A 22,413-nucleotide genomic window follows, 5' to 3' on the forward strand; every position below is an offset into this window, starting at 1 on the left:
TAACAGTTGGACCATATGTCTATTTTACTCTATTTTGCTTTTTTTTCCCCCCTTCACCTTCTAGGTAGAAAATCTGGTGTATTAATTGTGAAAATTCTAGAGCTGCATGAGGAATGCACCATCCAAGTTGCTATGTGTGAGCATTTAGCAGGGCTGCAGGCCAACAGCCCTTCTCAAGGTGAGGTCCCCAGGACTGGCCTGAAGGTTCTGTTCACAAAGGAGACTGCTCGCCACCTCAAGGGACATCCCCAAGACATCGTCCATATCTACCCTCCCTGGTGAGTACAAAGAACTGATTCCAGCAGTCACTAACTATGAGTTTGTCTTAAAAGATTTTTTTATGATGAACATTTTTGTCACCTTATAATGGAGAAATGCCAGGATAAGGAAGCCAGTATTTGACACAGATTTTATGTAACAGAAGCGCTGAATTGTATTTGAATCCTTGTTTGAACTTTTGGCAGGAAATTTTTGATAATTTGAGGGCAGAGGGGTGAGGAAGAAACAACCATATCAAGATTTCTGTCAAAGTGGTGTCTTATAAATCTGGCTGTTTTTGTTTTTGTCTTTCTTAGAAATACAATTTTAGTAAGAGGCATTCTGTGACAATATGATAATATGCAGTAATTTAATATTTCTTTACTAATCACTGTGGGAAGGATGAAAAACATATATACATGTTTGCTTTCTTCCCTATAGGGTATTATTTTTTACTACAAAAAGAAGAAAATATTACTATTTTTTTTAAAGATTTTATTTATTTATTTGACAGAGAGAGATCACAAGTAGGCAGAGAGGCAGGCAGAGAGAGAGAGAGGGGGAAGCAGGCTCCCTGCCAAGCAGTGAGCCCGATGCGGGGCTCGATCCCAGGACCCTGGGATCATGACCTGAGCCGAAGGCAGAGGCTTAACCCACTGAGCCACCCAGGCACCCCGAAAAATTACTATTTTTGAGGGAACACTTGAGCAGCCTTGTTTTAAGAGCTGACTCTTGATTTTACTGGCAGATTTTTAGAAGTCTCATTCATCTGTTATATTCTTAGGTTTGAAGTTGACTTATAGGTCTTTAAAGTTAAACATCCCAGGAGCGCCTGGGTGGCTCAGTTTCTTTAAGCAGCTACCTTCAGCTCAGGTCATGATCCTGGGGTCCTGGGATTGAGCCCTGCATGGGGTTGCCTGCTCAGCGGGAAGACTGCTTCTCCCTTTCCCACTCCCCCGGCTTGTGTTCCCTCTCTTGCTATGTCTCTCTCTGTCAAATAAATACATAAAATTAAAAAAAAAAAAAAGAAAGAAAGAAAAAGTTAAACATACCTCCCACAGGGATCTTTTTTTCACTGTGTCCATAGTGAGTGATCCTCAGTCTTTACTTAAACTCTTACCCTAACAGGCTGCAGATGTCATAGGGTAACTTGCATTTTGTTTTGTTTTGTTTTTTAATACATCTTTTTGAATAGTTTAAGATACATACAGGATCATACACAAATTCTAAGTACACATTTCTACAAATAATCACAAAGTGACTAGGTAATTTCTTTCTTTTTTTTAAGATTTTATTTATTTATTTGAGAGAGAGAGAGATACAGCACTGAGCAGGGGCAGGAGAAGAGGGAGGGAGAGAGGCAGACTCCCCACTGAGCAAGAGCCTGTTGTGGGTCTTGATCCCAGGACCCTGGGATCATGACCTAAGTGAAAGGCCACCACACAACTAACTGAACCACCCAGGTGCCCCAACTATGTAATTTTTATCCATCCAAGAAATAGAATGCATTGCATACCTGGGACACCCCAATCCCCTCTCATTTCCTCCTCTCCCTCCCACACAAGGTGACTATCATCCTGACTTACGATATAAAAGATTCCTTGGACTATTTGAGAATTTCATATAAATAGAACCATGCAGAAATCATACAATATGCATTCTTTTTCACCTGACTACTTTCACTTAATATTATGCTTGGGAGATTCATCAGTATTTTTACATTTAGCAGTTTGTTCATTTTTATTGCTTTATAGTATACCGTTGTGTTAATTTATGCAATTAATGCATCTGTTCTTCTGTTTATAGTTAAGTGTCTTTAGTTTGAGGATATTATGAATAATTTTGTAATGACCAACTGTCTTTCTGCATAGCTCACTCAAGAATTCAATACCAGTGGGGCACCTGGGTGCCTCGGTCAGTTCAGTGTCTGCCTTCAGCTCAGGTCATATCCCAGGGTCCTGGGATCAAGACCTACAAGCTCCCTGATCAGTGAGGAGAGTGTTTCTCCCTCTGCCCCCTCCCCTCTGCTTGTGCTTGTGCTCTCTGTCTCTCAAATAAAATCTTTAAAAAAAAAAAAAAGAATACAATGCCATTAATTTCTCTCTCTGAAATTTCTCATCATCCTAATATCATGCTATTATTTTTCTACCATGTTAAAAAAATCTTTTTATTAACATGTAATGTATTATTTGCCCCAGGAATACAGGTCTGTGAATCATCAGACTTACACATTTCACAGCATTCACCATAGCACATACCCTCCCCAATGTCCATAACCCAGCCACCCTGTCCCTCCCGCCCACCGCCCAACAACCTTCAGTTTGTTTAGTGAGATTAAGAGTCTCTTATAGTTTTCCTCCCTCCTGATCCTATCTTGCTTCATTTTTTTCCCTCCTTACCCCCCATGACCCCCTGCCCTGCCTCTCAAATTCCTTATAATTCCTCATATCAGAGAGATCATATGATAATTGTCTTTCTCTGATCGACTTATTTCGCTCAGCATACTATCCTCTAGTTCTATCCACGTCATTGCAAATGACAAGATTTCAGGGTTTTGATGGCTGCGTAGTATTCCATTGTGTATATATACCACGTCTTCTTTATCCATTCGTCTGTTGATGGACATCTAGGCACTTTCCATAGTTTGGCTGTTGTGGACATTGCTACTAGAAAGATTCGGGTGCACATGCCCCTTTGGATCACTACATTTGTATCTTTAGGGTAAATGCCCAGTAGTGCGATTGCTGGGTTGTAGTGTAGCTCTATTTTCAACTTTTCGAGGAACCTCCATACTGTTTTCCAGAGTGGCTGCACCAGCTTGCATTCCCAACAACAGTGTAGGAGAGTTCCCCTTTCTCTGCATCCTTGCCAATATCTTTCGTTTCCTGACTTGTTAATTTTAGCTATTCTGACTGGTATAAGGTGGTATCTCATTGTGGTATTGATTTGTCTTTTCCTGAGGGCAAGTGATGTGGAGCATTTTTCATGTGTCTGTTGGCCATTTGGATGTCTTTGCCTAAATGTCTATTCATGTCCTCTGCCTATTTCTTGATTGGATTATTTGTTCTTTGGGTATTGAGTTTGACAAGTTCTTTATAGATTTTGGATACTAGCCCTTTATCCGATAGGTCATTTGCAAATATCTTCTCCCATTATGTCAGTTGTCTTTGGTTTTGTTGACTGTTTCTTTCGCTGTGTAAAAGCTTTTAATCTTGATGAAGTCCTAATAGTTCATTAAAAATGTTTGTTTGTTTTTTTTTTAATTCATCTTGACTGTACTTCCTCTTTCCACCATGGCTATATTGACCCCATTCTCTACTGAGCCTGTTTGTTCAGGCTTCCATCCCAGCATTTCCCATACCTCACCCCTGGCATCGTCAGTGAGCTCCAGGCTGCTTCTCCTATGGTCACTTGTGTGGCCATCATGTCTCTTTGCAGTGCAGTGCTCTCTCCTGCTTTGTTTCCCTGCCTGCCCTGTGCTCCTCATGCCTTTCTCTGGCTTCTCACTAAGATAGTGCTCTGCTAGGCTCAGTACTAGACCTCTTTTCTATCTTGTCCACCTAACCCCCTTGGTGCTTTCATTTCATCTTGTAACTTTAAATGCCAGGGGCACACTGATCCCTCCCAGAACTATCTGCGACCCACCCTCTGCTCCATCACCAGAGCAGCACTCCTTACTGCCTGAGGCATGATTCCACTTGGGTGCTGAAGGCATGGCAGAGTCAAGCTCCTGACCCTCCCTCTGCTTCCCCACATATCCTCAACTCCTCTTTTTCTCATAATCTCCCTTCTGCCTTTGGGAACATTCTGGTAGCTCCACTTCCAAATGCACACAGAGTCCAGCACTTCTTGCCACCTCTACTGTCAGAACATTTCCAGGTAATCATTGTCTGCCCTCTGGATTATTGCAACAGTTCATTAAATCAACTCCTTGCTTCTTTCCATGCTCTCCTGTCTCTTTCAAGATGACTAAAGCTATGAATGTGTAAGTTGTCATGCCACTTTTTGGCTCCACATGCCCTAGTGTCTGCTCACCTCATACACAAACCCCTCCTGAGCTCTGCGGCCTTATCTCCCACCCCTTTCCTTCCCCAGCTCTATCGTGGCCACCCGAGACTCCACTCTGGTCCTCAGATTCCACACCACTTTCCCCCTGGGGCCTGGATTCTTACCACTGCCTGTGCTGGGGTGCTCTATACCATGCCTCCCCATGTCTGCATGGTGTGCAATTTTCTTATCTTCTCTGGGCATTTACTCAGGTGTTACCTTCTCAAGAATCCTTCCTTTGGTCCCGTATCTAAAATTGGAAACTACCTCCTTCCTCATGCTTTATTGTTCTTTCCTACTTTATTTTTCAAAGTCAAGCAAATTGAAGTATTTTAGTTTAGAATTTTGCTGTGGAATGAGTGAGCAATTTCCTCCCTGTCCTGGCAGTGCTCCTCCTGTCTAGGGTCTTGTTCCTGTAATTTCTTGTGTTCTTTCAACTGTTTTATTGAAGTCCTTTCTGGAAGCTTATAGTAAAACTCAGTAATATTGAGAGTATTTGATGTTTGCAGTGTCCTATTTTATCTTCTTATATACAACAGTTTATTGTTTCATTTATTGTATTTCAACAAAAAAATGTAAATTCAAAGTATGCTGAGTTTTTTTACAGTGAGACACTGAAGACTCCAGCTCAGTTATGTTTGGAACTACATTTAGAAACATTGGTGTACTCTTAATCCTGGCTTTTACCCCTATGTTTTGTTCATTTTATTTATATACTTATTTTTAAAAATTTTATTTATTTATTTTAATTCCTGTATAATTAATGTACAGTGTTATATTAGTTTCAGATATATGATATAGTTATTAAACAATTATGTACATTACTCAGTGCTCACTACAATAAGAGTACTCTTAATCCTCTTCACTTATGTATTTTTTTTTTAAAGATTTTATTTATTTGACAGACAGAGTTCACAAGTAGGCAGAGAGGCAGGCAGAGAGAGAGAGAAGAGGAAGCAGGCTCCCTGCGGAGCAGACAGCCCAATGTGGGGCTCGATCCCAGGACCCTGGGATCATGACCTGAGCTGAAGGCAGAGGCTTTAACCCACTGAGCCACCTAGGCGCCCCTCCTCTTCACTTATTTCAGCCATTACTTCACCAACCTCCCCTCTGGTAACCACCAGTTTGTTCTCTACATTTAAGAGTCCGTTTTTTTGTCTTTTTACTTTATTTGTTTCTTTTCTTAAATCCCATATATAATTTCATTATTTTTTACAGCTGGATAATATACATATATATTTTATACACACACACACACACACACACCAGTCTCATGTTTAGTTTTTTAATCCATTTTGAGTTTATTTTTATGTATGGTGTGAGAAAGTGGTCCAGTTTCATTCTTTTGCATGTTGCTGTTCAGTTTTCCCAACACCATTTATTGAAGAGACTGCATATTCTTATTTTCTTTGTCATAGATTAATTGACCATATAATCATGGGTTTATTTCCAGGCTCTTTACTCTGTTTCATTGATCTATGTTTGTACTTTTGTGCCAGTACCATACTTTTTTGATCTACTATCGTTTTGAAGTATATCTTGATATACTTGATATCTTTTTTTTTTTTAAGATTTTATTTATTTATTTGACAGAGAGATCACAAGCAGGCAGAGAGGCAGGCAGAGAGAGAGGAGGGAAAGCAGGCTCCCTGCTGAGCAGAGAATTGCTATCTTGATATACTTGATATAAGTATATACTTGATACAAGTATATCTTGATATACTTGTTATCTTGATATCCCAGTATATCTGGGATTGTGATATTTCTAGTTTTGGTTTTTTTTTCAAGATTGCTTTGGCTATTCAAGGTCTTTTGTGGTTCCATATAAATTTTATTCTATTTCTGTGAAAAATGCTGTTGGTATTTTGATAGGGTTTGCATTAAAACTGTGGATTGCTTTGGGTAGCATTGACATTTTAGCATTATTTGTTCTCCCAGTCCATGAGCATGGAATGTTTTTCTGTTTCTTTGCGTCGTGTTCCGTTTCCTTCATCAGTGTTATATAGTTTTCAGAATACAAGTCTTTCACCTCTTTGGTGACATTTATTCCAAGCCACTTTATTCTTTTTGGTGCAATTGTACATCCAGTTGTTTCATTAACTACTCTTTCTGCACTTTATTATTAATGTATAAAAATGCAACAGATTTCTGTATATTGATTTTGTATCTTGCAAACTTACTGAGTTTATCAGTTTTAGTGGTTTTTTGATGGAGACTTTAGGGTTTTCCAAATGTAGTAACATGCCATCGGCAAATGGTGAGTATTTTACTTCTTCCTTACCAATTTGGATGCCTTTTATTTCTTTTTATTGTCTGATTACGATGGCTAGGACTATGTTGAATAAAAATGGTGAGAGGACATTTTCCTCTTGTTCTTAATCTTAGGGGAAAAACTTTCAGTTTTTCACCATTAAATAGGATGTTAATTTTTGGTTTTTCATAGTTGGACTTTATTATGTTGAGATATGTTCCCTCTAACCCTACTTTGTTGAGGGTTTTTATCATGAATGGATGTTGTACTTTGTCAAATGCTTTTTCTTTATCTACTGAAATAATCATTTTTTTATCCTTTCTCTTGTTGATATGGTATATCACATTGATTTATCTTTTCCTTAAATAAGTGGATAAAGTTAAACTCAGAATTGTTATGTAGGTCCCTGTAGCAGGATAATGCCTCTAAATCTCCAAACTTTTAGCATAGATTTTCCCCTTCCATTTAAAAAATATTTAATTGGTTTTTCTAGTAGGTATTTAAAACATATGATACAGATTACAAAAGGTATCAAAGGATATACAGTGAACAATGAGTTTTCTTCCCATATTTTCTCTCCCCAGCCACTCAATTCTCACCCAGCCATTCATACTAGTTTCTTACATACCATTCAGAGATGGTGTGTGTGTCACACACTCATAACTATATATAGAGAGAGATGCATATATAATATAAACTTACTTATGTATTTCCTGCCATTATTCTTTTTTACAAAAATGTGTCCAACAATACTTCTGTGTCATGCTTTTTCATTTTAAAAATGCATCTTGGAGATCATTCAGTAACAACATGCTAGTATATTAATAGTTGCTACATTCTTTTTGCACTGACTTCTGATTTAAAGATACCATTATTATTCAATCAGACCCTTTGAATGGACATGTAGGTTGCTCCTCTTTGGTTGCTACAAACAGGACTACATCATTTTCTACATGTGTTTCTTTAAGTATTCTTGCTGGATGAGAGGATATATACCTCTTTGATGTTAGCAGACATTATCAAACCATTTTACATTTCTACTAGCGGTATACATAAAGTGCCTGTTTTCCTTTTACTAACCTAGTATACTGTTCTTCACCAATTTAAAAACTGGAAAATGAAGTTTATAATTTTAATTTGCATTTCTTTTGCTGTAATATGGGCTTAGGCTTCATTCCCTGTATTTAAGAACCATGTATATTTTATTTTCTGTGAAATGCCTGTTGATGACTTTTGACCTGTGTTCTCTTGGATTATTGATCTTTATCTTAGTATCAACTAAGATCTTTTACTACTTGGTATTACATAATACCAAGATTTTTATCTTAGTATTGATCTTTATCTTGTAGAAATGATAAGAATAGCTCCTTGTCAATCATATACATTAGAAATGATAAGAATAGCTCCTTGTCAATCATTTACATTTCAATGACTTTTCTCCTGGTTTGTCTTTAGTCTTTTAACTGTTTTAGGGAACAGGGGTTTTTTTGTTTTTTTTTGAAAAGCAGTGTAGTCTATTTTTCCATGACCAAATTACCTATCTTTTTTTTTTTAAGATTTTATTTATTTATTTGACAGAGACAGTGAGAGAGAGAATATAAGCAGGGGGAGTGGGAAAGGGAGAAGCAGGCTTCCCGCTGAGCAGGGAGCCCAATGCAGAGCTCGATCCCAGGACCCTGGGATCATGACCTGAGCTGAAGGCAGATGCTCAACTTCTGAGCCACCCAGGTATCCCTGAATTACTTATCTTCTGTAGTTTCTGCATTTTATATCAAGGTAGTAAAGAAGTTAAGATCTTTCTTGCTGTGAGATTTTGTTTTATTCTAATACTTTTATGGATTAGTTACTTAAAAATTTTTACATTTATATATTCGTTTATTTAAATTCATGTTAGTTAACATATAGTGTATTATTAATTTCAGGGTAAAATTTAATGATTCATCAATTGCATAACACCCAGTGCTCATTACATCAAGTGCCATACTTAATGCCATCACCCAATTATCTGTTTCCCCCACCTACCTCCCCTCCAGCAACCCTCAGTTAAGAATCTCTTACAGGGGCACCTGGGTGGCTGGATGGTTAAGCATCTGCCTTTGGCTCAGGTCATGATCCCAGGGTCTTGGGATTGAGCTCCCCATTGGGCTCCTGGCTCAGCAGGGAGCCTGCTTCTTCCTCTCCCTCTCCCTCTGCCTGTCTCCCTGCTTATGCTCTCTCTCTTTGTATTTGTCTCAAATGAATAAATAAAATCTTTAAAAAAAAAAAAAGAGTCTCTTACAGTTTGTCTCCCTCTCTGTTTTTATCGTATTTTATTTTTCCTTCCCTTCCCCTATGTTCATCAGTTTTATTTCTTAAATTCCACATATAAGTGAAATCATATGGTATTTGTCTTTCTTTGACGGACTTATTTCCTTTTGCATAATACCCTCTAGTTTCATCCAGGTCATTGCAAATGGTAAGATTTCATTCTTTTTGATAGCTGAGTAATATTTCAGTTTGATTTTGTGTGTGTGTGTGTGTGTGTGTGTGTGTGTACATATAGTGTGGGGGTATATATATATATATGTATGTGTGTGTGTGTGTGTGTGTGTGTATATGGCTCTTGGAGTTTATATCTATATACACACACACACACACATATATACATATATATATATGTCAGTGGACATCTGGACTCTTTCCATATTTTGGCTGTTGTATCATTGCTGCTGTTAACAGTGGATGCATGTGCCTCTTTGAATCACTATTATTATATCCTTTAGATAAATACTTAGACAAAACAGGAAAGAATATCCAATAGAAAGACAGTCTCTTCAACAAATTGTGTTGGGAAAAAAATTTTTACATTTAAATCTTTGGCTCCTGGAGTTTATATTTATGTAATAAAGTAGGAAATGCATCTCTCCCCACCCACAAATGATTACTTAGGAGTCCTAACACCATTTTTTGGCATCATGTTAAGTTATGAAATTCATAGAATAGGACTGAAAAGCAGTCTCTGAGTCAGGTTCTGGTAGGATACTCCTCCCTTCCCTATGCTGATGGAGGTAATCACAGCGTGTATCAAAACACCAGGATTTCAGTTGGTTACCTGGAATCTATCTTCCTTCAGAAATCTGTCCTCATTAAAGCATCTTCTCCTTTCTCACCCTAGTTTTGCTCCTTTGTGTAATTTAGGTCTTGCTTTCAGTAGAGTCTTAAGTTCATCTATGGTGGCAAGTGCAATTCGGTATTCTTTATTTTTAATCTACTCCCTCAACTTCTAGTATTTTTGTGCACACCTATACATTTTAAAACACATTCTGGGGCACTTGAGAGGCTCAATTGGTTAAGCATCTGACTCTTGATTTCAGCTCAAGTCATGATCTCAGAACCTGCTTAAGATTCTCTCCCTTTCCCTCTGCCCCTTACCCCTACCTTAAAAAAAAAATTATTAAGTAATGCATTTTTGGAGTAAAAAAATTTAGAGTCTAAGTGTGAATATACTTTAGGAAAGATGCTTTAGAGGTATTGAATGTGGGACACTTTCTTGAGCTCATGAGAAGTAAAATTAGATCAAGATTATCTGCAGAAATTTGTATTTACAAAAAAATTGCAAATCCTGCTGGCCACTTAGACCTTATAAGTGGATGAGTTATTACGATTTGACTTTGGGATATTTTTAGATCTGCATCTTACTGAGGCAGCTGCCTTGGTAGTTGGATCTGTCATTCTTTTTTTTTTTTTAAGATTTTATTTATTTGAGAGACTGAGAGAGTAAGTGGGGTCTGAGTCAGATAGAAAGGGAGAAGGAGACTCCCCACTGAGCGGGGAGCCCACTGCCACTGAGGGGCTCCATCCCAGGACATTGAGATAGTGACCTGAGCCAAAGACAGACACTCAACTGACTGAGCTACCCAGGCACCCTGCTTCTGTCATTCTTCTAGGGGAAATTTTATGTGTGGAATTATATGGGATTTCATGTGTGGTTCTGTATGCAGAGATTGTTAATTCTGAACTTGATTTGGTATTTTTTTCTCTCTTACATCTCTCTTACGGTTTTCAAATTGAGACTTTTTGCTCTATAAATGGAATACACGTTATAAAATAGGAGTCAAATGAAATCCTGTATTTGCCCATTTTAATATGTGAGATCTTACTGTTTTTATGTATTATGCCATCCAATCGAAAATGAATTTTACTCTCTAGGAAGACAGTTTAGAATGCTTGTGTTATCCAAGCCAAATGGTACCAGATATTAATGCTCTCTAAGAATTTTAGTAAATCCACAAAAGGGAAAATATCTGAAATAGATGTAAATTTCTCTGGAGTCATTGGGACCTTTCTCAAAATGACCATCTCAAAAGAAGGAAATTAATATGTAAATACATTTTAATAAATACAAACTCATGAAAATTTATTTGTAGAAGTATAAAATATATAAATCACAAGATACTTTGGCAAAAATTTTAAAATACCAATCATTCTCAAATGTTGGTGGGAGGTGTAATTTGTATCTTTGGCAATATGTTACAGATGTTAATGCGAATACACTTTGATAGAGAACTTCTGCTACTGGGACTTTATCCTGTAAAAATATTCAAATATGTACAAAAGATATTGTTATAAATGTTTTGCTTAAAACCTTACAATCTAAAACCATCCTAAGTAGCCATTAATATGGAGTGGAATTAAGTTTCTGCACATCTCTGGAATGGGTGGTAATTTAACATAGTCATAGAAATGTTTATTTCCTTTCCTAGAAAAATATCTATATCACAGCGTTACTTTGCAGAGAGCAGGTCATCAGACAGCACTCAGGGTCACTGATGACAGCAGGTCATCAGACAGCAGTCAGGGTCATTTGGGTAAGTGGAACATTACCACTTCTCCTTGCTTGGCCACCTTCTTATAACCCAGCAGACAAATTTGACACATTATTGTTATTGGTTTCTAGGGCTCCCCAAAAATACCACAAACTGGGTGGTTTAAACAATAGAAGTTTATTTTCTCACAGTTTTGGAGGTTGGAAATCCAATATCAGGGTGCAAGTGGTTGGTTTCCACTGAGACTTCTCTCTCTGGTTTGAAGATAGCAACACTTGTGCTCTGTCCTCAAGTAGTTTTTCTTCTGTGTAGGCCCATGCCCCTTGTGTACCCAAGTGTCCTCTTATTATATGGACATTAGTTATAATGGAGCCCTTCCTAAGGGGTCTCATTTTAACTTGATTACCTTTTTAAAGGCCCTGTCTCCATATAGTCACATTCTGAGGCACTAGAGGTTAGGCCTTCAACATATGAATTTGGAAGGTTCAGTTCATAACGCTATCATAAAAATTAGTGCTTTCCTGCTAGATATTTTCAAGTTTGTGAATTTGGTCATTCACCTGATTTCTCTGTTGCCATGTTTTTCAGAGAACTTGACAACTTTCTAAATAGCTTCTTGAATTGTATTAAGTCTTATATTATGTCTTAATATATATACATATAGATTTTTCTCAAAAAGATACTTTTTTAATTTAAAGAAAGCATAATAGTATTTTTTAGGTACTTTAGGAAGAGAGATTGATGTTTTGAAAGATGAGTTTATCAGTATCCTGGTATAGGTGATTTAGGCTATCTGTCTTAATAATTTGGAAGTTTCTGTATTTTAATTAAGAATTTATTTTTTGTTAACCAAATGTTAACTGAAGTTAGTCTAGATGTCACTTAAAAACAGCTCATAGTTGGGGGTGCCTGGGTGACTCAGTAAGTTAAACATCCAGCTCTTGATTTCACCTCAGATCATGATCTCGGGGTCATGGGCTCAAGCCCTTTATAAGGCTCTGCACTAGGTGCTGCACCTGCTTAGGATACTCTCACCCTCTGCCTCTGTCCCTCCCTGCTTGCACACTCTCACTTTCTCTCTCTCTCTCAAAACAAAACAAAACAAAAAGGCCAGGAAACAAACAAACAAAAAAAAACCCTCATAGTTAAAAGCCAAAATAATAAAAATAACTAGTCTTTTTTTTTTAATGGAAACTTGACAAGTTTCCACCTTAAATTTTTTTTTTTTTACTTTGTAGGCTGTCTTCTCTTTTCCTGCTAAAAGTCTTTTGTGTTCATTCAAACTGGATTTCAACATGGAAACACTTTTAAAAACAATCAGTAGACTTCAGACACTTCCATTTGTCCTTTAGTAATAAATGTGGGTTTTGTTTTAAAATGGCTACTTATCCAAAGGAGTTTAGAGCCCTCTTTATATATTACCTAATAAATTCTGATTGAATTCCTTTAAGATGTAATGTTATTCTATCCCAGTAAATCTGGGAATGAATGTAGAAGTAAAATGCCTTGCCTAGGATTAATCGTATTATGAAATAGCCATAGAATTATATAACACTAAGCAACTTATATAAAACGGTCTTGAATGTATAAAATTTCAACATAAAAATATAACAGTGTGATGAATCTCATGTCCCCATTGTGTAGTTTTAACATTTATCAATTGATGAATAAACAGAGTTTCCTACTAAAGGAAACTGAAAGCTTTAAATATGATTCCAAAGAAACATTTTAGCAACTTTTTATGTGAAGAAAGAACTTTTCTGTGATGCTAATTGTAGAAAGAAGGAGGTAGAACTCATCTGGCTAATTGAATATGACCCAATACCAAATCTAAAGCCAGGATGAGCACCTGAAAAAGACAAGTATGTGATGGTGTATCGGGGGACAGCCATGACACCTCCTACCTTACCCGCTCGTTCACTCCTTCATTCAAAAATATTTGCTAGTATACTGTATGGTAGATAATTTTCCCCCTTACGATATGCATCCTAATCTGGGGAAGGAGTGAAATCTGACTTTCCCCATTACCATGAATATCTGTCTGTATCATCATCTTTTAAATGGCTACTTAGTATTTCACTATGCAGATATATCCTAATTCAAGCAGTCTCTTATGTTGAGTTTTTAAGGTTGCTTCCCATTTTGAGCTGTTTGAAACAGTACTGAGTGAAAGTGCTTATACTCTCATCTAATGATATTAGGCTATTTCTAAAAGTAAAAATTCTTGCTTAGAGCGTCACTGGCTGGCTCAGTTGGTAGAGCACGTGACTTGATCTTAGGCTCATGAGTTCAAGTCCCACGTTGGGCATGGAGTCTACTTAAAAAAAAAGAATTCTTGCTTCGAGAATATGATGGGGTTTGAGCTTTTCAATATATTGTTACCATAGTAACCTGTCAAAGTTATAAATGTTCCCACTGCCACCAGTTTCTCAGCAGTCACATCAATACACATTCAACTTTTTTTTTTTTTAAGATTTTTGTTTATTTGAGAGAGAGAGAGAGACAGTATGAATGGAGGAGAGGGGCAGAGGAAGAGGGAGAAGCAGGGTCCCCACTGGGGAGGGAGCCTGAGGTGGGGCTCAATCCGAGGACCCTGGGATCATGACCTGAGCCGAAGGCGGACTTAACTGACTGGGCCACCCAGGCACCCCTACACTCAACATTTTTAATCACTACACATTATGATATTATTTCTTTATTCTTTTCTGTATCATCAGCATGTAATATATATCCATTTTTTTCAAACATAAATAGCTCTTTAATCGGCATACACATGTATATAATTTAGTACATATTTCAGATTGTTTTTCGAAGTAGATTTTAGGAACTGCTTTAGTCAGTTAAAGGTATGCATTTTGTTACTGTTATTGCTCTAATACCTTAATACAGTTATCTATAAACCTCATAGTAGAGTACCTGCTACTGGTCAAAGTGAATACTTTTTCCTATATTTATTTACTAATGACAGATTCTCTTTGGAGAATTTGTTGTCTCAACTTGTATTCATATTTGTTGGGGTCCTACAGACTTTCTTATCTATTCGTATGCCAGTTTATGTAATAAAACATTTCCATTTATAGTTATATCACTTATGAGAATAATTTTTGTTGTTTCCTTCCTAATACTTAAGCTTCCTTACCTGTCTCTGTCATATTACATTAGCTAAAACTTTTGCTTTTGGCTAAGATCAAGTGTACATTAGCTAAAACTTTTAAGTCAGTCTTTTTTCCTACTGTATTTCCAATGACTGTAATAATGCTAGACATAGTAGATATTCAATAATATATGATCAGTGTTGAGTATTAAATAATCATCAAGACATTGTCGTCTTCTTATGCTCCCTATTTGAATGACAGGATGTATCAATGTATCGTTGATTTGTACATTCATTAAGAAGCATTTATTGAATGTTGACATATACTGTAATAGGCCTTGTGCTAGATAATGGGGATACAGTATTCAAAATGACAAATCAGGGCACCTGGGTGGCTCAGTCAGTTTAGTGTCTGCTTTTGGTTTAGGTCAGGATCCCAGGGTCCTGAGATAGAGTCCTGCATGAGCTCCCTGCTCAGTGAGGAATCTGCTTCTCCCTATGCCCCTACCTCCACTCATGGGCTTCCTCTTTCTCTAAAATAAATAAAAAACAAAAACAAAAGAAACCAAAATGACAAATCATCTTTGTCCTAAAGGAACTCACAGTGTGGCGGAAGAGTAAGGGTAATATAAACAAGTTGTAAAGGACTTTAGAATGTATACAAGTAGAGCTAGAATGTGTACAAATGGTGTTAGATAGATGAAGTGGAAATTCTGAAGCAGGGGTGGCAGCAAAAGAGGCTGGAGAACCTGTGTACAATGTTATAAAGAGCTGGTATTGAATCCTCTCTGCTGTCCAGGAAAAAAGAGATATCTGGTTTACACTTTGAAGTTTGTGGAGACTGACTGTAGGAGGCTAGAATAAAGGCATCTTGGAGGCTTTGGAAGTAGCTCAAGTGTAAGGAAGTTGATGACTTGGTTAGGATGGTAAACAGCAAATTTGGGATATATTTTGGAGTCAGAGGCAACATGATTTGCTGATAGGTTTGATGTGCTATGTGAATGAAAGTCAAGAAACAAGGAAGACTTCTAAGTTTTTGGTTTGAGGAAACAAGTGAGTTATGAGACCATGCAGCAAAGTGGGGAGACTTGGGTTAATTTGGGGGGCACAATCAATAGTACCTTCTTGACACCAGCAATAGCCAGAGCCCTGAGTAAACATAAAAGAGATTGTGAAGCCAAAAGAGAAACTCTTGTCAGCTGATTTGGGTTTTCAGTGTAACCCATGTTTGGTAAGTCCCAGAGGACCAAGGTAGAACCCATAGGCTTATTCAGAGCTGCTTTTGTTCCTCCTTTATATTTGCCACCTGGGATTCTTTGAAATGAAGATGTTGCTGACACTTATTGCTAAGAGTAAAGCAGTGTTGAAGATGGAAGGCTTATTTCCTGGGTGGTACTGACTTTTTGTTGTGACAGCCAAAAGGGCAATTTTTTCCCACCAAAATTACAGGATGTCTTGAGAGGAAATAAATAGAAAATTAATACAGTGAGAAAAGGAAAAAATGAATACCATGGTAGTAATCTAGAAAATCTAAAAAACTAGAGGGGAGGAAAGAACAAAATCAATCCTTTATGCTTTCATGAGAAAAGAAGAAAAGCAGACATCAGCTACAGAACACTTCCCCATGGGATCTTCATAGGAATACAACCAAAAGGTTCTGTACTCAAATAACTTTGGGAAAGGCTACTTAACTATGGACTGGTTAATATACTGTCAGACTGCTCAGAGTCTAATATGCAGATGTGTGTTATGTTTTATAAGCCTCTGCCTTTTGCTCAGGTCATTATCCCAGGATCCTTGGATCGAGCCCCACATCGGGCTCTCTGGTCAGCAGGGAGCCTGCTTCCCCCTTCTCTCTGCCTGCCTCTCTGCCTACCTATGATCTCTCTCTCTGACAAAAAAATAAATTTAAAAAATCTTTTAAAAAAAAAAGAGAGAGAAGAAGGAAGGGTGGTGATGTCTCAAAAAATGGTGGAGTAGGAAACACTTCCATCTAAACAACTACTGCACTGGTAGGAACTGAATGAAGCTGAACATTTTTAGCTCCAGGGGAGACTTTGATAAAGAGTAAATTTGGAGGAATTTCAGCCTTTCAAGTGGTAGTAGCTACCATCCCACAATCTCAGCCTTACAATCCTGGTGCAGAATGGTAAGCCAGGGTGGGCAATATATCAGGGTTCTGTATTGATTGCTGAAAGCTGCTTTTGATCACTGAGGAACTGGCTCAGAGGACAGTGGACATTTTTTCAACCCCCATATGCTGAAGTGGTTTCCAAGAGACTTAAAGAGACAATATTTGCCTACTTCCCCTTTTGGGAGCCAAAAATTTAAGGAAATCTTTATCAGATCACTAGGTCACCACAGAGATAATGAAACAGAAATAACAGACACCACATATGACAAGGAACACACACCTTGAAAAAATAGTACTGAAAAGTCAAACAGATGAATCCAGCCCTCAACAAGTAATTTTCAGCTATCCCTGAAGAATGGGACAATTAAATTTCCAGAGTTACCACAAAATAATACTCAAATATCCACTTCTCAACAAAAATTACAAAATGCACAAAGAAACAGGAAACAATATCCCATTAGCGGGAAAAAAATAATAATTTGGCAGAAACCATCACTGAGGAAGCCCTGACATTTGATTTATTAGTCAAAGATGTCAAATCAACTGTCTTAAATATGTATAATGAATTAAAGGAAACCGTAGATAGAAAACTAAAGGAAATAAGGAAAATAATATATGAACAAAATGAAAATTTCAAAAGAGATACAGAAAGAATTTTTTTTAAAAAAGCAAAATTCTGGAGCTGAAAAATACAATAATTTAAATTTTAAAACTCACTAAAGGGTTTTGAACTCTCTAGTTCAAACAACATATTTAAACAAGTGAAACTTAAGGTCAGTGAACTTGAAGATAGGACAATTGACCTTATATAGTCTGAGGAGTAAAAAGAAATAAGAATAAAGAGAAATGAATAGCACCCAAGGGACCTGAAGGATACCATCAAATATAGAACAAATGTATTATAGGAGTACCAGAAGGAAAAGAGGAAAAGGAAAATGAGAAAAAATATTTGAAGAAATAATGGCCAAAAACCTTTCAAATATGAAGAAAGGCGTAAATATACATATCTAAGAAACTAAACAATCTCCAAGAACGATAAACTGAGAGATATCCATACCAAAACATATTACAGTGAAATTGTTAAAATCCAAGGAAGAGAGACAAAAGAAAATGAACTTGTCATACACAAGGGATTCTCAAAAATATTTAGATAATTTCTCATAAATTAAAATGGGGTCAGAAAGCAGTTGGATGACATATTTAAAATACTGGAAGAGGACACTGGGATGGCTAAGTCAGTTAATCATCTGCCTTTGGCTCAGGTCCACAATCACAGGGTCCTGAGATCAAGCCTTATGTCGGGTTCCTTGCTCAGCAGAAAACCTGCTTCTCCCTCTCCCTCTGCTGCTCCCCCTGCTCCTGCATGCCTCTCTCTCTCTCTCTCTCTCTCTCTCTCTCTAATAAATAAATAAATAAATAAATAAATAAATAAAATCTTACCAAAAAATCCTGGGAGTTAAAAAAAAAAAAAAACACAACCCCAACCAAGAATTATGTCTTGCAAAATGATCTTTCAAGAATGGAAGAGAAATTAAGATGTTTGCAAATAAACAGAAGCCAAGGGTGTTCATTACTAGTAGACCTGTCCTACAAGAAATTCTAAAGACAGTCCTCCAAGTGAAATGTTTGGCAACTTGAATCTAAATAGAAAAAGACTGGTAAAGGTAACTACAGAAGTAAATATAAAAACCAGTATTTGTGGGGACGCCTGGGTGGCTCAGTTGGTTGGACGACTGCCTTCAGCTCAGGTCATGATCCTGGAGTCCCGGGATCGAGTCCCGCATCCGGCTCCCGGCTCCGCGGGGAGTCTGCTTCTCTCTCTGACCTTCTCCTCACTCATGCTCTCTCTCACTGTCTCTCTCTCAAATAAATAAATAAATAAATCTTTAAAAAAAAAAAAAAAACAGTATTTGTGTACTGTCAGTATTGTTTGTAATATTTGCTATATCATTTAACATGAAAGTGCATGCAGCAATAATCATAAATATACATTAATGGGAATACAGTGTATAAAGATATAATCTATAACAATACAATATAAGGGAGGGACGGAAGGAGATGTATGGCAGGTACAAAGTATTTGTGTACTATTGAAACTTAGTTGGTCTTTCCCAAAGTAGATTATTTTAAGTTTAAGATGTTAGTTGTAATTTGCAAGGTAAATGTTAAGAGAATAACTAAAAAATATAGGCAAAAGAAAAGAAGAAAGAAATTAAAATGTATACCCCCCAAAATCAATGGAATATTAAATACATAATTATTAACATTAATATGTAATTGTTAATATTTTACTATAAAAATATTGAAACTGAAAAACAAAAATAAGGCATACAGAAAAAAATAAAGTGCTAACAGTAATTAAAAAAATAGATAAATGACAGAAATAAATCCTTTCTTATCAGTAATCACATTAAATGTAAATAGAACAAAACTATTAAAAAGGAGAGATTGGGGGATGGGGTAACAGGGTGATGGGTATTAAGGAGAGCATGTGTTGTGATGAGCACTGGGTGTTATATGCAACTAATGAATCATTGAACCATACATCAAAAAGTATTGATGTGCTCTACAATGGCTAACTGAACATAATTTTAAAAAAGAGAGATTGGCAAGTTGGATTTCAAAAAGAAAAAAAATGTTCATCTATATGCTGTCTATAAGATATTTAAATATAAGGTCAGGGCGCCTGGGTGGCTCAGTGGGTTAAGCCGCTGCCTTCGGCTCAGGTCATGATCTCAGGGTCCTGGGATCGAGTCCCGCATCGGGCTCTCTGCTCGGCGGGGAGCCTGCTTCCTTTCCTCTCTCTCTGCCTGCCTCTCTGCCTACTTGTGATCTCTGTCTGTCAAATAGATAAATAAAATCTTTAAAAAATATATATATATATATAAGGTCAGAAAGTGATTGAAAGAAAAAGAATAAAAAAATATAATTGCATACAGATAATAACTAAAGAGAACAAGTGTGGATATATTATTAGGTAAAGTAGGCTTTAAATTTTAAAAGGTTGGAAAAAAACAGATATTATATATTGATAAAAGGTTCAAAACAATAAGATATAACAATTCAACATACCTGGGGCTTCTAGGTGACTCAGTCAGTTAAGCAACTGACTCTTGATTTCAGTGGAAGTCATGATCTCAGGGTCCTGAGATTGAGCCCTGAGTCAGGCTCCATGCTCAGTGGAGAGTTTGCTTGAGATTCTCTCTCCCTCTCCCTCTGCTCCTTCCTACCCACCTCAAATAAATAAACATATACATAACAAACAATGTAACCCCAAAAATGTATGAAGCAAAAATGGAAAAAATGAAGGGAGAAACAGACCTTCAATACTTCAATATCCCACTTTCAATAATGGACAGAACAGAAGACTGGAACAACACCATACACCAGTTAGACCTAATAAACATAAAGAGAACACCACACCAAAACCGCAGAATGTACATTCTTCATTTCTTTATTTATTTGACAGAGAGAGAGAGCATGAGCAGGAGAATATCAGGCAGAGGGAAAGGGAGTGGGAGAGGGAGATGCAGACTCCCTGCTGAGCAGAGAGCTGGACGTGGGACTTAATCCCAGGACCCTGGAATCATGACCTGAGCCAAAGACAGATGCTTAATGACTGAGCCACCCAGGCATCCCCAGAATGTACATTCTTCTTAAGTGCACATAAAACAAAGACCATAGACCTACACCTAGACCATATGTTAAGCCACAGAACAAGTTGTTATGGGCTGAATTGTGTTCCCCCAAAATTCATGGTAAATTTCTTTATAAAAAAAAAAAAAGATCTTATTTATATATGAAACAGAGGGAGAGCACCAATGGGAGAGAGGGGTAGAGGGAGCAGGAGAAACTGGCTCCCCACTGAGCAAGGAGCCGGACATGGGGCTCTATCCCAGAACCCGAGATCATGACCTGAGCCAAAGGCAGATGCTTAACCATCTGAGCCACCTAGGTGCCCCTCATGTTAAATTTCTAACCACTCCTGTGCAAGTCACAATTTGACAATAGAGACAGAGACTTTAGGAGTTAATAATAAGGTTAAATGAATTCATGTGGTTGGGCGCTATTCCAGTATGATAGGTGTGCTGTTATAAGGACATACAAGGGATGCATGTGCAAAGAGAAAGTGTCATGTGAGGACTCAGTGAAAAGGTGACCATCTGCAAACCAAGGAGAGAGGCCTTAGGAGAAACCAGACCTGCAGACAATTTGATCTTGGACTCATAGCATCCCGAGCTGTGAGAATATAATTTTCTGTTTTTCAGGCTACCCAGTCTGTGGTATTTTGTTATGGTAGCCCTATGACACAAATATACAGATCTTAAATTTAAAAAAAAAAAAAAATTAAAAAGTGTCTTTTATGTTCACAGTAAAATAAAACTAGAAATTACAAACAGAAGAGAACCTGAAAATTAATAAATATGTGGAAATTAACAGTACAGTCTTAAATAGTTAATAGGTTGAAGAAGACATCACCAGAGAGGGGCACCTGGGTGGCTCAGTGAGTTAAAGCCTCTGCCTTCGGCTCAGATCATGATCCCAGGGTCCTGGATTGAGCCCCGCATCAGGTTCTCTGCTCAGTGGGGAGCCTGCTTCCTCCTCTCTCTCTCTGCCTGCCTCTCTGCCTACTTGTGATCTGTCTGTCAAATAAATAAATAAAATCTTAAAAAAAAAAAAAAAAAAAAGAAATCACCAGAGAAATTAGAAAATACCTTCAGACAAATGAAAACAAAACACACTTAAATTTACAGTGCAAAAACACTGCCATTAGTAATTTGTAAATGTAAACATACAACTTAAAATTAAGAAGAAACTTATTTGTACAGCTTGAGGTATTAAAAGAAGGAAGAACACACTAAATCTAAGGCCAGCAGAAAGGTAGACATAATAAAATTAGAGTGGAGATTTTAAAAAATAGAGAACAGAAGGAAAGTAGAAAAAATCTGTTAAACTAAGTGTTGGCTCTTTGAAAACATCAAAATAATTGACATTCAGCTAGATTGACTCAGAAACAAAAACAAGGGACACATGGGTGGCTCAGTGGGTGAAGAAGCATCTGCCTTGGGCTCAGGTAATGATCAGAGGGTCCAGGATCAAGCCCTGCATTGGGCTCCTTGCTCAGCAGGGAGCCTGCTTTTCCCTCTCCCTTTGCCACTCCCCCTTCTCCTGCTCCTCCTCTCTCTCTATTTCAAATAAATAAAGACTTTTTTAAAATTATAAAAAATTTAAAAAAAAAAGAAGAGAGAGGAGACCCAAATGATTAGAGTCAGAAATGAAGAGGAATATATAACTATTGATTTTACAGAAATGAAAAGGACTGTGAAAAGAGTATGAATAGTTGAACACCAGTAAATTGCATAACCTAAATGAAATTGACAATTTCCCAGAAACACACAAACCCATCAAAACTGACTTGTAAAGAAATAGAAAATCTGAACAGACCTACAACCAGTAAGGAGATTAATCAGTAATCAAAAGTCTTCCCACAAAGAAAAATATGTGACCAGTGAATTATCCATAACATTTAAAGAAGATTTAAATGAATCTTTTTAAAAGATTTAAAAGAATGCCAGTCATTCTCAAACTCTTCCTAAAAATTGGAAGAGTAAGGTACAGTTACTAACTCATTCTATGAGGACAGTATTATTCTGATACTAAAGCTTCAGAAAAATAATATAAAAACAAAACAAAACTAGGGACCAATATCCCTTGTGAATAGTGATGCCAAAATCCTCAAGAAAATGTTAGCAAGTGAATTTGCATATGAAAAGAATGATTATATACCATGTCCAAGTGTGATTTATTACCAGAATGTAAGGAT

General features: G+C 37.1%; 1 protein-coding gene across 3 annotated transcripts in view; it reads left to right on the top strand.

The window, feature by feature from the left end:
- SPIDR (scaffold protein involved in DNA repair) overlaps positions 1-22,413 on the top strand; it is a 490,566-nt gene that overhangs the window by 208,712 nt on the left and 259,441 nt on the right. For all 3 annotated transcript variants that reach the window (XM_032841172.1, XM_032841170.1, XM_032841171.1), the window contains exon 8: positions 65-278. In XM_032841172.1, the coding sequence (XP_032697063.1) occupies positions 65-278 (214 nt within the window). The remainder of the gene's footprint in view (positions 1-64; positions 279-22,413) is intronic.

This window comes from Lontra canadensis, unplaced genomic scaffold (assembly GCF_010015895.1).
Source record: "Lontra canadensis isolate GAN:19392208 unplaced genomic scaffold, GSC_riverotter_1.0 scaffold121, whole genome shotgun sequence".
Lineage (NCBI taxonomy): Eukaryota > Metazoa > Chordata > Mammalia > Carnivora > Mustelidae > Lontra > Lontra canadensis.